At 37.3% G+C, this 16,092-nt stretch overlaps 1 protein-coding gene across 2 annotated transcripts in view; it reads right to left on the reverse strand.

Moving 5' to 3' along the window:
• OLFM3 (olfactomedin 3) overlaps positions 1–16,092 on the reverse strand; it is a 195,869-nt gene that overhangs the window by 20,022 nt on the left and 159,755 nt on the right. For both annotated transcript variants that reach the window (XM_045478451.1, XM_045478450.1), the window contains exons 2-4: positions 15,823–15,969; positions 8,458–8,613; positions 3,203–3,422 (exon numbers count right to left, since the gene is read on the reverse strand). In XM_045478451.1, the coding sequence (XP_045334407.1) occupies positions 3,203–3,422; positions 8,458–8,613; positions 15,823–15,969 (523 nt within the window). The remainder of the gene's footprint in view (positions 1–3,202; positions 3,423–8,457; positions 8,614–15,822; positions 15,970–16,092) is intronic.

Raw genomic sequence — 16,092 nt, forward strand, 5'->3', positions numbered from 1 at the left:
TTTGTGTCCACTTAAATCAAAACCATTTTTCCCAAATATCATTTTCAATATTGAAGGAGGCTGTGTGTAGGAGTTATGTGTAGACTAAAAAACAAGCAGAATTATGAAAGAGCTGAGAGTTGTGTAGATTTCATTTCCTAACTGTGGTAGACATTATTTCCAGCTGAGTCAACTCAGAATGTATGTTAGAAGTGAAATTCATTTCTAAAATTGAATACATTCCAAGAATATTCCATGCCAGTCCCTCAAAAACCTGACTGGCACCCTTTAAGGTTCAAGGTGTTTACTAGCTAGAACTATTCTATTGCCTGTCCTTCTTTTAGTTGACTGCATGTATACTTAGCAGATAACTGGTGTCAGTATACAAAGTTGATGGCTTTGGTTTATTGTGAGATGCTAGGAACAACCAAGTGAATTGATTCTCAGGCTCTAGAGCGATTCATCTGTAACAACCAGTCCTCTTCCAAAGCAAGTAAAGCCCTACACAGACCAATCCTATGCACTGTCATTTACAGAAAATAGATATTTTTTTAATTAAAAATTTTTTTAAATGTTTATTTTTAAGATAGAGACACAGCATGAACAGGGGAGGGGCAGAGAGAGAGGGAGACACAGAATCTGAAACAGGCTGTGAGCTGTCAGCATAGAGCCTGGTGTGGGGTTCCAACCCATGAATTGTGAGATCATGACCTGAGCCAAAGTCGGACGCTTAACCAGCTGAGCCACCCAGTGCCCCCAGAAAATCTTTAATCAAATATTTTCTGAGCTAATAAAAATGCATCTGGATATTTTTTGTAACCCCCAAAGTAACTTAGATATTGAGGGCACTCAAACAAGTCTTGCCTTGAGATTTTCTTCTTATCTAGTTTGGTGGAGACTTCATCTGGCAAACTATGTAACATGTACAGTGAGCCAAAGGTATTTCATGATTTAAAAATAAAATACAACTTGGGGCGCTTGGGTGGCTCAGTCGGTTAAGTGTCTGACTTGATTTAGGCTCAGGTAATTATCTCGGGGTTTATGAGTTTTAGCCCCGCCTCAGGCTCTGTGCTGACAGTGTGGAGCCTGCTTGGGATTCTATCCCTCTTTCTTCCCTTTCCCCTTCCCAAAATAAATAAATAAACATTAAAAAATATATAGCAGAATTCACTTATGTCAGTAATATTTACCTAGTGTATATTAGCAGTAAACTTCATAACAATTATAAAAGAACAACATATAAGGAAATATTTAAGTGATACGTCAAATAAATAACTTTTGCTTAGTTTAGTCTTAGTAAGTCCTATACCACCTGATTGAAATATGTGGCTAAGAAAGCTTTTTTTTTTTCAAATAAGACTTGAAATAGCTAATATCTATTCTTTGAAATTTATAAATTGTTACTATATGAGTCCTTGTAGAATTAATTTATTCAGCAAATACTCATTGAGTAATTTTTCTTTGTTAGGCAGTTTTCTAGGTATTGGGGAATATGCGATTTAGAGAGAGTATCATTGACATTGTTCTTGTTCCCACGGAACAAAAATCTAGGAAGATAGCCATCCAGTTACACATGCAATGATAATGAAGCATGGAAAGTGCAATCATTGGTGACCTATCAGGGTCTGGGAGCACCTAGCTGGGGCACATAGTATACATCGGGAGAGCAGTGAGGGAGTGTGGCAAGACATGACATTTAAACTGAGACCTGAAGAATGAATGGGAGTTTGTCTCATATGGCAAGTGTGTTGACACAGAAAGGATAAGCAAGGGGAAACATTTTTCAGGAGAAGGGACAGCATCACAACACCTCCCTGCAATGAGAAAGTAGAGAACACACATGACTGGGATGTCGCGTGTGAGGGGAGGAGTGGCAGGACGTAAGGTGGGAGAAGTAGGGAGGGCTGCATAAGCTGTGGACTGTATCACAGGATGTAAGGGAGTCTAGGAGATTTTCCGCAGTGCAAGGTAATTTCAGATTGAGGCTTCAAAAAATCCTTTTGGCAATAATGTGAACAATGTGTGAAGGGGTGCAAGAATGGGAGTCATGGAATCCACTGGAGTCATGATTGTTAGTAAACTAGTTAAGGTGAAAAAGTGGGCCTTGACTGATGAGGAATAAAGATCTGAGGGTTCCTGTGTTAAGCTTTAGGGCTTACGTTAATTGCCTTCTGAGTAATTTTGTTGGAATCTCTTGGAAACCCTGGGATAATGGTAGTGGGGCCTCTAATGTGGTGATTCCCCACATTTTTAACTGTACTGAATGCAACTTTTTATATCTTCACTCTCTTTTTTTCATTTGAATTGCATTTGTAAAATAGTCTTTAAAATATTGGTCAGCCATTCAAATTTCAAATGTTTACATTTATTCTCTGGAGTTGTCTTTAATAGAAATTGATGATCTTTTCCAAATTCTTTACTCCTCTTTTTAGTTTATTTTCTATTTGAGAAAAGTTTTTCTTTCCTTTTGGAGAATACTTTCCTGTGGTCATTGACTTGCCCTCTTTGTCATGTTACTTCATGTTGGCAACTAAAATAATATTCCTAAATGAACTTAATAATTCCTCTTTATTCAATTTGTGTCCACATATTTATTTTGCATTAAGTTAGAGACTAGTCCCAGGATGATTTCATCTGAAAAATTACTACCTCATGAATAAAATGGAAGAGTTTGTGAATTTAGACCAGGTTGAACCATTAGGAGTCAAGAGCTAGAGTCCATATCTCATGTTACATGCTTGGCCCTTTGCAAAGTAGTGAAAATGTATTTGAGTAAGTGTCTCCCTTTTATTTCTTGTGTGGATCAGAACAGCCAAATGGTGGCCACTGTCTATAATAGAGGAATTGCTTTTGTTTGATTTAATCACTGCTGTTTCATATTTGGTCCCAGGGTAACTTTTTTCCTAGCCTCTAACTTTCTCCACTACCAAAAATGCCTCTCCTCCCCTCTAGCCAAGCAATGACTGACCATCCCATATTATCATATAGCCAATAGAATTGTGTTATTTCAAGTCACCAAATGGTAACAGGGTGCTCTGAAAATTAGGCAACCTTTAAATAATACTGATTACATAGGCATGCTTAAGTCATTGAGGAACACTTACTTTACACTTACAAGGCAGGCATCAGTTTCCCTGTAATAGGTATTCATGACTATTTGCAGAGCGTAGGAATGCAGTTTTCATTGAAACCACTTAAAAACACAACATGTTGTTGTACTCACTCAGCTTTTTCATGCAGTCACGAAGCCTGGTCTCTAGGCTAAGTACCCTCTGGTGCAGTTCCTCGTAGTCATAGGCACCGATTTCCTCTTGAATCCCAGTGAGGACGGCAGACAGATTCCGGATTTCCTCTTTAAACTGGGTGATTAACTTGGCATCTGTTTTGTACTGTTCTAGCACTGGGATCAAGGGTAGGAGTTCATCCATCTTCTCTTTCAACTCCTGCAAAAAGCAGGTAGCTGTTTTTGAGAGTCATTTAAACAGATCAAGCAGCTACATTGTTTTTAATATGATACCTAAAGGGGATTATTAAAACAGATTTAAAATTCTTTTTTTTTTTTTTTTTTGGAAAAGTAGAAGAAAAATTTTACTGATGTATAATCAGGATGTAATGTTACATTAGTTTCAGGTATCCAACATAATGATTCAATATTTGTATATCAAAGTAGATCAAAATCGTACTGATTTTTGGTTGAAATTAAGTACTGTGAAAATGTAAGTGGCTACTGTGATCATTAGTAGTAAATCCATTTATCTCAGTACTAGAACCTCTCTTTAAATGGTTAGGTGCTTTTCTATTAAATTGATCCTTATCATAATTACAAAAACTTCTTACAGTAGCATTTAAGAGTTTGTGTTATTTCACTTTCTAGGAGCATTTTATAAAGCGAACAATGCAGTATTTATTTAGCAAATAAAATCAGGATCCATCTTCGATTATGAATTACTAGGAACAGGTCAAATATCCTATGTCAACTCTAATTACCCAATGACTAATTATCTCTGTTATGGGGGTACTTGGAAGAAATTTTGGATCCTAGAACAACAGCTTTTCTGTAACACTTAGGATGTTTCCATCTCTGTCCTTCCAGAGTGCTCAGGTATTCCTCACGCTTCTTAATATCCATCTTACCACAGTATCATTAGGAAGGTAAGTTCAGCAAGCATAATAAATCATGAAAAGCTTCTCAAATCTCAAAAGAAATGCATGTTGCTGTTTACCATTTTGAATTATTACCCACACTCTGACTCCATTTGCCTTAGCATAGATAATTTAGAGCTCTTTAAGGAAGGCAGAGCTGCTTACCCAGGGAGTGAATTAACTCTCTTAACTCTTTCAGGGACCAAAGTGCTCACAGTTTATGTAACACAGGACCTAGTCGTACAGAGTTGTTTGAAACTGCAAAGTTGGTTTTCATCTGGAGAACAAGAAGCATATTTGGCAACATGGTGTCTCTCATTCCTAGCATCATGGAACTGAGCCCCACCTGCAGTTTTTACTTTCAAGTTCTAGGTGTGTCACCTTTTCTTCTTTTTCTTTCATTTGGTGGTGGTGGCCAGTGAAAATATTTCATGAGTGTGATTCAGTTGTGAGTTTTTTTTACAGATGGTCTCATTTGTGGAAAGAGCTGTCACTGTGAGGATCATTTGAGAATAATCCATACGTGCTGTCAGGAACCATCTTGTACACTAACTAATTTAAGGAGCTGAAAATTGCATTTTAAAATTACATTTGGAAGATGTTATTACTATAAACGCATTAAAATAGCAGGAGCTCCCATTGCTGCCCTGATTTATGGGCTTAGGTTTCTTGTAGGGAAATTTCCACTCATTCTGTAAGCTCAGAATTTTTTGAATTTGTGTATATGCCCATGTTGAGTGGGAGGGACAAAGTCTTAATAATGAGAAAGATTTCATAAATATCCCAATGAAAAGGTGGAATTGCATAGCTTTACTCATTTTGGTGGCTCATTTTGAAATAAACTTATTAGTTTGAGCATTCTGTGGCATCCCAAAAGAAAAACACAATTGCTTCATTATGATTTTAATAAGAGTTCTGTTGGTAGCCGTTGCTGCATATTATAGCAACAGTTACTATGAAGACTTTTATGTTACACTGTGGGAATACTGAAAAGAGAGCAATTCAGTGTCACAATTTTGGTGACTTTTTCTTCCCCCTGAACCAACAAAACAAACAAAATAAAACTAGGTAATTGTATTTTTTTTGGATCTTTTCAAAAATTCATAATTGGATTATTGGTAATGAGTTTTGAAATCCTGGATGCTAGTCAGGGAACAGTGGAAAGTTTGACCAATATACATGTCAAATACTTAAAAGGTTAAAGGAGAATAGCATAGATCTTTACTTATTAATTTCTTCTAGAATTTCACCTTCTGCTGTGTTGTTCTTAGAGTAGCAAAGATTGTAGCCAGACTATTTTGCCCAACCGTGATCTCTTCATATAAGAATGATAGTCTCAAGTATGATACCTACAACAAGATTTCTGTCTTAAACATTATAGAAGAGGGTGGCTGGGTGGCTTCGTCAGTTGAGTGTCAGACACTTGATTTAAGCTTAGCTCAGGTTATGATTCCAGAGTGGTGGGACTGAGCTGCGCATTGGGCTCTGCTCTGACTGAGAAGCCTGCTTAAGATATTCTCATTCTCATTCTCTCTCTCTCTATCTCTCTCTCACTCACTCACTCACTCATGCATTCTCCTTCCACATCTCTACCCCACTCATGCTCTCTCTCAAAGAAGTATAGAAGACAAAATCTCAGTATTTTTGATAAGTTGAAAATAGTTTACCAGCGGAAGATTTTCTTCAGTCTAAAAGGACTCTTTGATGTTAAAGTGACGTTTGGAATGTTCTAGTTCTTCTCAAATATGGCACCTCAGCACATAGTGCCAAATCTGACTGGATATATAAATCTGACTGAGTCGTCAGGCTCAGGGAATACATAAATTCAGCAAACACATTGAGCATGTCATTATTATCGTTAAATTTCATCTGTAATCTACTCAGAGGCAATACAGCACTGGCATTAGGAGGTTTACCTCTAGAGCTGGACTTTGTGGTTCTGATGCATGTTAGATATACAAGGCTGAACAAATTACATCAGTTTCTTCATCTGAATGATGGAGATAAATATAGAACCTACTTTATAGTATTGTTGAGAGGATTAAATTAGTTACTATGTATTTAGATTTGTCAAAACTGTTGAATATAATTCTTCAGAAAAATAATAAGATTGCTATTTGGATTTTTGCGTATAACTCAAGTATCTACTTGGATTACATGTAAAATCAAAATCATTACTTCATATGGTGCTGCCTGAAAATTAACTTTTCTTACTGGCAGCCTGCCTTCTACTAGGCAAACTTCTAGAAAAGGCCAATTATTGCCTTGACTTTGTCTCAGCTTTGTATCTTTCTGTTTCGATGCTCTTTCAGGAGTTCCCACAGATGCACATGTTTCATCCCGCTTCCAACCCTGCCAGGCCTGGCATCCTAAAACTGTCCCTTGGCATCGCAGAGTTCGGCACTGTCCATCTGAGCTTGAATAATTTTTACTCTGCGCCCGAAACCCTGAGCACCTCTCCTTGTGTCCTTCTTCCTTTCTGGGAGTGCTTCCCCCTATGCTGTCAGTGCCAGCTTACTGTTTCCTGCTTTGTTGATGGCCTTGGCATTGGGCTCATGTTACCCCTCCACAGTCTACACCCTAACCCTGAACACTGAGAATCTTCTGATCTTCTGTTTTTCTCATATCCTCTGTGATTCAGGTGGTTGTTTGTTTGGTGTGTGTGTTGGGGGGGACTGGTCCAAACTGCTTTCTTAAAAATTGCCAAATTTTATAACTTTTCCCCGATGTTCTCTAAATGAAATTAAATAAAATTACTCTTTGTGCTGCTAAATAATGTTTATGCTTCTATTTGCTGTCAATTTCATGTGCCTTTTTTTAGTTGTCTTTTATAGAAGAGAGATCCTTATATATCCAGCAGAGGGCCCAGCACTGCCTTGTACACAGTGCATGCTCAATAAATATTGGTTAGCATTAACTTATTTGCTCCTCAGCCTTATTTTTTGTTTTATTTTTTTATTTTTTGCTGTTTACCATTCCCCCATAAATTCTGGACTCTTCCAGTTCACTCATTCTCTCATTTCCAATTGTGTTTACATTTATTGTATCTTCTAAGTCTTGTTTTAATTCTAATTTCTTAACCTACTAGCTTTGTTTTTCAATTTAAACTTCATGATTCATCACTTGAGCCTCATCTCCTGTCAGTACCCTCAACTTTCTTACTCCTCTGTTCCTTCTGTTGTACCTCTCTGGTGAAACTTTATGTATTTATGTATGTTTATTATTTATTTTTGAGAGAGAGACAGAGTGAGCAGGTGATGGGTAGAGAGAGAGGGAGACACAGAATCCGAAGCAGGCTGCAGGCTCTGAGCTGTCAGCACAGAGCCTGAACCAGGGCTCGAACTCAGGAACCACGAGATCATGACCTGAGCCCAAGTTGGACGCTTAACTGAGCCACCCAGGCATCCCTCTCTAGTATAACTTTAAAACTGATTCATTGAAGAAACTGCTTCCTGTACATCCCTATTCAGTCTCCTGAGCACCAATGAAGACAATTACACAGCCATGAAAACATTTGCCATATCAAAATGTGCTGTGCAGAGATCCTGTTACATCCTAGCTCCCTGCCCTCACGATTCTGTGTGAAAAGCACTTCTGATGCTTAAACTCAGGCCCACTCCCTCACCATCAGCAGTGAATCTCACTCATGACAGAAGGGAGGGAAAACAAACCATTATGTTTATAAAACCACAGGATGTCCTATAAATGATGTGCTATCCCTTTGGAAGCAGATAATTTGTTTTAATAGAGATTCAAATGGTAGTATCATAGATTCTTAAAATTTATGGCACTGTCACACACAGGTATGAAAAGTCCACATAGCATGCTTAAAAACACTATTCCTCTATTTTCAGTGTTTCCGGATAATTGCCAAAAATAACTTTAAAGTCTAAGAGAAGACTTTGTATAAAATTAGGAAACAGCCCTCTTTATTTTTGTATGATATTAATAATGGTATTCTTGCCTCTGTTAATAATTTATATTCTCTGTCTCCTCATATTAGCAGGGCATTAAGTCATCAGAAAAAAACTTTGATAAATTTAGTTATTAATTTTCCTTGAGATTTCCCCTTGTCTTAGATATTGAATGGGCTGTAAATCTATCCAGAAACTCCACCAAACTCTAGGAGGATTATGCTCTTTTTATAGCAAGACTTCTATGCATTCCTACCAGCTAATGGTCAGTTTCAGTGGAGAGATGATTGATGTCCCCAGTGAGTCTTTAACCTTGCACATATGGGCAGATGCACAGTTATTTCTAGCTGATTGCCATGCTGGCTGTCCATTGCACTCAGTGTCTGATTTGGATTGACAAGATTGCAGAAGTCAAACCTACTTGAAAATGCTTGGTCATTAGTGTCTTCCGATCATCTTCAATCTGCCGAAACTTGGCCTTCAGCCCTTTCATTTGGGTTTCCATTTTTAGAACATATTGGAAATCTCTCTGAGTTCGCAAGTTTAAGACTTCAATAGACTGGGACATGTTCTGAACCTGTTAAACAAGAACATTTGACTATACATTATTGTCTATTTACAGGTATATGCAATCACTACTGAAGTAGCAAAAATGACAAAGAACTGTAAGTGCCAAATCCGTATTTGTATCCCCACACGATAGGTTTTCAAGACAATTCTTTATGATAAACATTCAAAAAATTCAGCAAGGGAAAATTAAACTGAGGCAAGAAATAATAATAAAATTGACATCCTAGGATTAGAGAGAAATAAATAACTTCAAATAAGAATTTAATCAGAAAAGTAAATTTGAAATACGGAATTTTCATTCTAGGACTTTGCGAGCTTATGATGTCCCAAGCCATTAAATGTTAAAATAATTTGTTTCTATAAGTACTAACTCTGATTTCTTCAAGATGTGGGATGTTTAGCAACTGTGGATGATAGTGACATGTCCAACAGAATTAGAACACATTCATTCCTGTATGGTTTCTTTGACATCCTAAGTTCTCCCAATGGTGAGATTGAATTGACCGAGAAGCATGGTGGCAATGCTGGGACACCTCCAAGCTTGGAGAGCATACTGTTTAAAAGACCTGGAAAATAGCAGCTCTGTCAAATGGTTGGTAGGTAGGCAGTAAACACAGATTAAGCTGATGGTACCTTGTAGGTTTATTGGGCCCTAGGCTATGTAGAAGTAGGAAATGGATGACCTATAAAAATGAGGAAAGAAACATGCTCTAATTTTTGTGTCAGCAAAAACCTCAAAACAAAGTGAAAACCTCTAATAGTTGGAGAGCTGTTAGATGAATTGTGGAATGGAGTATGAATACGCTATTTTAAAGGATAGGCTAGATTTTTATATCTTGGTACTCAAAGTATTGTGTACAGAGCAAGTTTGACATCACTTGGGAAACTTAAAAACATAGAATTTTGGGGCCTATGCCACAACTACTGAGTCAGAATCTGCATTTTATCAGAATCCCCAAGTGATTCGTGTGTTTATTAAATTTTGCTCAACATGGAGAAATTTCCATGAAAAAAGTGAGAAGAGCTTGAGTGTGTGTGTGTGTGTGTGTGTGTGTAACATACACATAAAAGAAAATGGGGCGGTAGGTGATGGGTGTTGAAGAGGGCATCTTTTGGGATGAGCACTGTGTGTTGTATGGAAACTAATTTGACAAAAAAATTCATATAATAAAAAAAAAGAAAATGGGGCATATGAGCAAAAAATCATGGTGGAGAAAGGTATTAAAGATTAGAAGAATACATACTGGGTTGTTTCCCTTTTTTAATGTTATTTAGTTAGAGAGTGAGTGAGCAGGGAAGGCACACATAAAGAATCTCCACACTGACGGTGCAGAGCCCAATGCAGGGTTAGATCTCAATAACTGTGAGATCATGACCTGCACTGAAATCAAGAGTTGAAAGCTTAACTGACTGAGCCACCCAGGCACCCCTGGGTTGTTAGTTTTCTGTGAAATGTGGGTAAGAGGAGAAGTAATAAATATTGTAGAAAGGAGTCCCTGTTAAACAGAATATATATAAATCTGCCTAGAATTATATGTTTTATTTTTATGAAATGGAAACATGAAAGCACCAAAAATAATTGTGGTGGACTTTGAGATGAATTTTACTTTGTTTCATAGATTTTTATGCATTATTCTATTCTATTTATTTTTAAATATGTATTATGCAATAAGTAAAAAAATTTTTTCATTGCAACAATTGTGAGTTGAAAATAAGGAAGGAGTGATTTATTCAGACACAAATTTTTGTCATCAGGTATGTCACAAAGCTCAGTGGACTAGCTAGCTATGAAGAGCCCATTGTTGGTACATTCCTCAGCTTGGAACATTCCAAGAAGGCAGAGCATTCTGCTGCCGTGGCTTGCATACTTCCTCTATTTTTCTTTTTAAAGAAGGTTATCTTTTCCTGTTTTTTTTTTTTCTGCTGTTTTGATCCATAGTCCTGCCTTTTATAAATCCTGTCTTCTCAAGACATGTGATAGTCTAGCTTATATTAAAACTAATTGTGTAATATATGTTGGGTGGGAGCACAGAAGTGACTGCCCTTCTGTGAGCTCCAAAGGTTAGAAGCTGCATCTTATTCATACTTTTTATTCCCAACACCCTACACAGAACCAGGCACAGAATAATTGTTCAATAAATACCTGTTGGTTAAAATTATCTTATCCTTCCAATACTTGTAATAAGTAATTAGTATTTTTTAAATTTATTTGAGAGAAAGAGCATGCACAGTGCGTGAGAGCTCATGAGTGGGGGTGGGGTGGAGAGGGAGAATCCCACGCAGGTACCACACTCTGAGTGCAGAACCCGATGCCAGAACTCGAACTCACGATCCATGAGATCATGACCTGAGCCCAAATCAAGAGTTGGACACTTAACCAACTGAGCCACCCAGGCACCCCAGTTACTAGTATTTTAAGGAAAGTTCCTTCCTTCTGTCACTGTGACACTGTAACAGTACGTGACTCCCAGATATTTCTTAATTTGCTATCATCCCTACTTAGAAAGCTTCATTCTTTTAAATCTTCAGTGGAGCACAAAATTACTGAGACAGCATTGAAACCTGGAGATGTAACTGCATCTTGGATAAATGCAATGCTTTCAAAATAATTTTGAACTTCATTACAGTTAAGTATGAATAAAGAAAAGCCATTTGCATTAAAGAAACCATCTACACATTTGAATATGGCATTCATCTCTGAAGCTGCCCATCACTGGTATGACTGATACTTGCCTAGGAATGCCGTGGGTTGGGCAGAGTCCATACAAGTAGAAAATGATAGGCAAGTGAAATATTCTGTATAAAATTAAAACAGCCTCTCTTATCTTGCCTCTGCCCTATTAAGGTAATTTTCAACTTATTTGTGTTGTGGCAAATGCACTGGGAGAATTGTGGCCTTCTATATTGTAGAAATATGCATAATTATAAGAGCTGCATTTGGGATAATGGATAGAGACGGAGCTAATTGGAGAGGATTTGGGTCTGGGCTATCTTTTGCTTTGTCTGATGACTATACCTAGGAATGTTTAGTTTTCCACTGTTTACAGAGACCCTCCCACCCACAGGGTCAATTTCCTGATGATACCCGATACTAGATCCCTATAGTTACACTTGTAGAAAGGAGACCCATCTGCTGTGGTTCCTCTTTGACTCTGTTTATCTCTGATGTTTTACAGTTTAGTTTTTCATATGTGTCCCTGTGCTTAGACCCTTCTCTACATCGTTCAGCAAGCTCATTGTCTCCCTTCATTAATAATTTTTTAAACTAATTATCTTGGATCTTTGTATAAATAAAATGTTTGAGGCCTCTCTGAACTTAACAAATTAACTTAAATTTTCACTCTAATTCATAATTAAGGTAGAGGTTACTCAGGGGAAAAAAAAAGACTACAGTTCAGTATGTTTCGATAGCCTTGACGTTAACAAAACTAAATAGAAATTCTTTGCTGTAGGTCTTCACAGAACCTTTAGTATTAAACTGTGTGGTAGAAATCTTCAAGAGTGAAGTATCATGAATAGAGTTTCTTAAAATCATTTTACTAGGAGGATGTCACTGGTATCCTATTCCAAAAATCACACTTTAGGAGAAACTGTCCTAGACATGCAGGACATCTTCAACTGTACAGAGAAGCTACACAGCTAACAAACTTTTTAATTATTGAAAAAAAATTCATTTAACGTTTTTATTTTGAGAGTGAGAGAGAGACAGACTGACAGACACACCCAGCATGAGTGGGGGAGGGGCAGAGAGAGAGGGAGACACAGAATCCAAAGCAGGCTCCAGGCTCTGAGCTGTCAGCAGAGAGCCCAGTGTGGGCCTCGAACCCGTGAACCACGAGAGCATGACCTCAGCCAAAGTTGGACGCTTAACTGACTGAGCCACCTAGGTGCCCCAGCTAACAGGCTTTAAAAAAAAAATGTTAATTTGTTTTGAGAGAGAGAGAGTGAGAGCACAGAGGAGGGGCAGAGAAAGAATCCCAAGCTGACAGCACAGAGCCACACATGAGGCTTGAAATCATGAAATGTGAGATCGTGACCTGAGCAGAAATCGAGACTCAGATGCTTAACTGATGGAGCCACCTGTGCCCTGCTAACAAACGTTTTTTTAAATGAACAGTTGTAGTTTGGGCATATTAAGACCTGAAATATTGGGAAAACGATTGTAATTCTTTAAATATTAAGTAATGTAGATATGGTTAAAAATATTTGACAGAACATTGCTTAAATTAGTATGGGTACCACCTGTGACATTCTGGATGACACTAGCATGGTGTTAAGAAAACACAGAACTGATCTGGTAAAGCCCCATAATACACTGGTTGAGTGACACTGGGTTCTTTAACCTCAAAAAGCAGTTTCTTTTTACGTAAACTTAGAAGGGCAGGTTCCTCAGCTGTGAGGATTGAATGGAGTGGATACAGATATGGGAAATACTATTATCAATATTATTGTTAAAAACATTTCCTTAGGGGCACCTGGGTGGTTCAGTTGGTTAGTATCCTACTCGATTTCAGCTCAGGTCATGATCTCACAGTTCAGTTTGTGAGTTCAAGCCCTGCATTGGGCTCTGCGCTGACAGTGCAGAGTCTGCTTGGGATTCTCTTTCTCTCATGTGCACGCTTTCTCTCAAAATAAATAAATAAATCTTTAAAACCATTTCCTTGGGGCACCTGGGTGGCGCAGTCGGTTAAGCGTCCGACTTCAGCCAGGTCACGATCTCGCGGTCCGTGAGTTCGAGCCCCGCGTCGGGCTCTGGGCTGATGGCTCAGAGCCTGGGGCCTGTTTCCGATTCTGTGTCTCCCTCTCTCTCTGCTCCTCCCCCGTTCATGCTCTGTCTCTCTCTGTCCCAAAAAAAAAATAAATAAACGTTGAAAAAAAAAATTTAAAAAAAAATTTCCTTATTTTGTGACTAAATTAGTTCTTTGGTTAATGGTGAGTGGGCGGCCTAAACTCATGCTCCGGTTTTCCATCCGGTGCCTTGGATATTTGTGAAACTGTAGAGAAGTCAATTAGAAAAACTGGCTCAGTCTGAATAAGGAGTGCTTATTTCAGATGGTTTTTTTTTTTTTTTTTTTTTTTTTTTTTTTTTTTTTGGGTCATTGCAGCAAATCAGTGCTACTCCCTTCTTCAGCCCACTCCAAGTAATGTACATAATTTACTATTACTATTCCCTCCTATATACTATTCCCTTTACTATTCCCTCCTATAATACTCTCAAATGGTAAATTTAATAAACATAACTTGTAGAGACCTAGATTTTGTTAATAAATTTTGTGGGGTTTTTTGTTAATTAGATACAATGACTTTTTAAAGGTGTGATTTTTCTAGAATTTCTTTAAATCATTAAACACATTGCATATTAGATGGGGTGGTCGTATCAGTGATGGCTTGTGGTCAACCTCCTTGGTTGTATTTTTTTGCCTTCTTCATCCTACACTAATTCCCGGTTTTATCATAGTTCTGGAGTACATTTCACTTTGGACCTGTAGAGGGTATTATCCACCTTCTAACACTTTATTTGAACTTTTTCAACTGATTTCAGAAGAAATGTGGTTTTTTTTTTTTCCCCAACAGGTTCAGAAGAGATGTCTGAATCTGTATGGGGGGAGGTATGGATATGTAATGCTATATTGAAAAACAATAACAAAAATAATGGTAGAGTATCTAAGAATGTTTCTCACCATAGTTGACATAGAAAAAAGATGCTTTTGCACAGAAAAAGAATATAGGATCAGAAAGTCTATAATTTGAGTGGAAATATTTAATAGAAAAGCAAATTTAATAGAAAAGCAAAATTGGATTTAAAAGATTAAATCTTTTTACTAATCTAATATCCCTAGTAACCAAACAATATTAAACTATATATTTGGAGTTTTTTTCATAGAAATAAAGAAAACCAAGATTGGTAAGGTATACCCAAGAAAAATCACAGTTCATTTGTCATGATTTCTAATAGCTGAGAGGCACATTAGCTAGAGTCGTTAACTTGAATGAAAATGACATTTGCTTTTGTCTGGGGGACAGATATTGAAGGAGCAGGGAAGATAGGATCTTATAAAAAGAGACATAAGAAGAGAGAATCGATAGATTGATGATAGCTCTGAGGAGAGGGGGAGGGAAAACAGGACTAATAATTTTATAAAAACAAGAAAAAAACTTTCTTAAAATTTTAGAGCATCAATAGACTTCCAAATAATGTACATGGAGGAAATTTATTTTCATTATATGGCAGTAGAAGAAAGTTACTGTTGCTAAGCTTGAAATTGCATAAAGTAGGCATGTCTATATTAACAAATTTGATGCTTTCATTTTTCTGGCTTCTCTTAACTTTCCTTAAAAAGTTCTTATTCAATGTCATCATTGTATGAATGATCATAGAAATGATATTGCACTGAGTGAATGGTTGAGCATGATGTTCTCTAAAAGCACATACTACCTAATTTATCTTATTATCCCTGAAGGTACTTAAAATTCCCACATGTTGCCATCTTAACATCAGTCTGGCCACCCAGCTGTCCTACTATATTCAGAGCCCAACACAGTGAAATTCTGAATGAGAATAATTGAAAGAACCATTCATTGTTTTTTTTTCCTCCTCAAACTAAACATAAATAATGTTTCATGAGCTGACTTTTATCTGTAAAAAAAGAATAAATCAAGGGCATTCTGCATTTGATTGTTATGGATCGGCTTAAGTAAATTATATGGAGAGATTGCTGTTGAACGAAATTGAAGAGCTTAATGTTCAAAGGAATGACTTAGAGAATGATGATAAATACTTGAAATTATTCATTATCTGTTCAGATAGCTTGCATATTGCATTCCATTATTTTAACTTCCTTGCAAGGTTGTTAATGTGATTCAAATGCATGAGCTCAAACAGCCTAGTGTGATCCTGGGAATTGAGGATAGATTTCTGGCATAGGAATAAGACTTTTTGCCTTTTTTTCCCCTTAAGAAGAGACCAACTGGATATTAAGGCATATGATAGATATCCAGTCTTAAGAAGGTAAGATTGAGAAAAATAAAAAGTAATACAAATAAACAGTAGAGCAGGAATCTTGAGGTACTCCTTTCAAGGAAGGAAAAAAAAGTTTGAGAAAGGGGGACAAAAATTGGAAGGACCTTCCTCATTATTGTCTGCTTTCCTGCATTTCCTTTTCAAGGAACGGTAGATTAATAAAAAAAAAAAAAAAATGGAGGACAGGACACGTACCTTTTCCAGAAGTTGGCGAAGCTGCCTGCTTTTGGCATCCCTGGAACACAGGTTTTGTTCTGGAGCCACCACTGTGCAAATGCATCGTCCATCAGGGTCTTGTGCTGAACTGTACACTTGCCACCCTTCTTTGGGACTAATCTGGGTCTGAGGAAACCAATAGCAAACACATAACACAGACCCACATTACAGGATAAAGAGAATGTGGGTTTGTAACATTTTAAAGGATCCTCTTTGATAAAGTTTCTGTTTTTATTCTTTAAAAAGAAA

This window comes from Leopardus geoffroyi, chromosome C1 (genome assembly GCF_018350155.1).
Source record: "Leopardus geoffroyi isolate Oge1 chromosome C1, O.geoffroyi_Oge1_pat1.0, whole genome shotgun sequence".
In the NCBI taxonomy this organism is placed as follows: Eukaryota; Metazoa; Chordata; class Mammalia; order Carnivora; family Felidae; genus Leopardus; species Leopardus geoffroyi.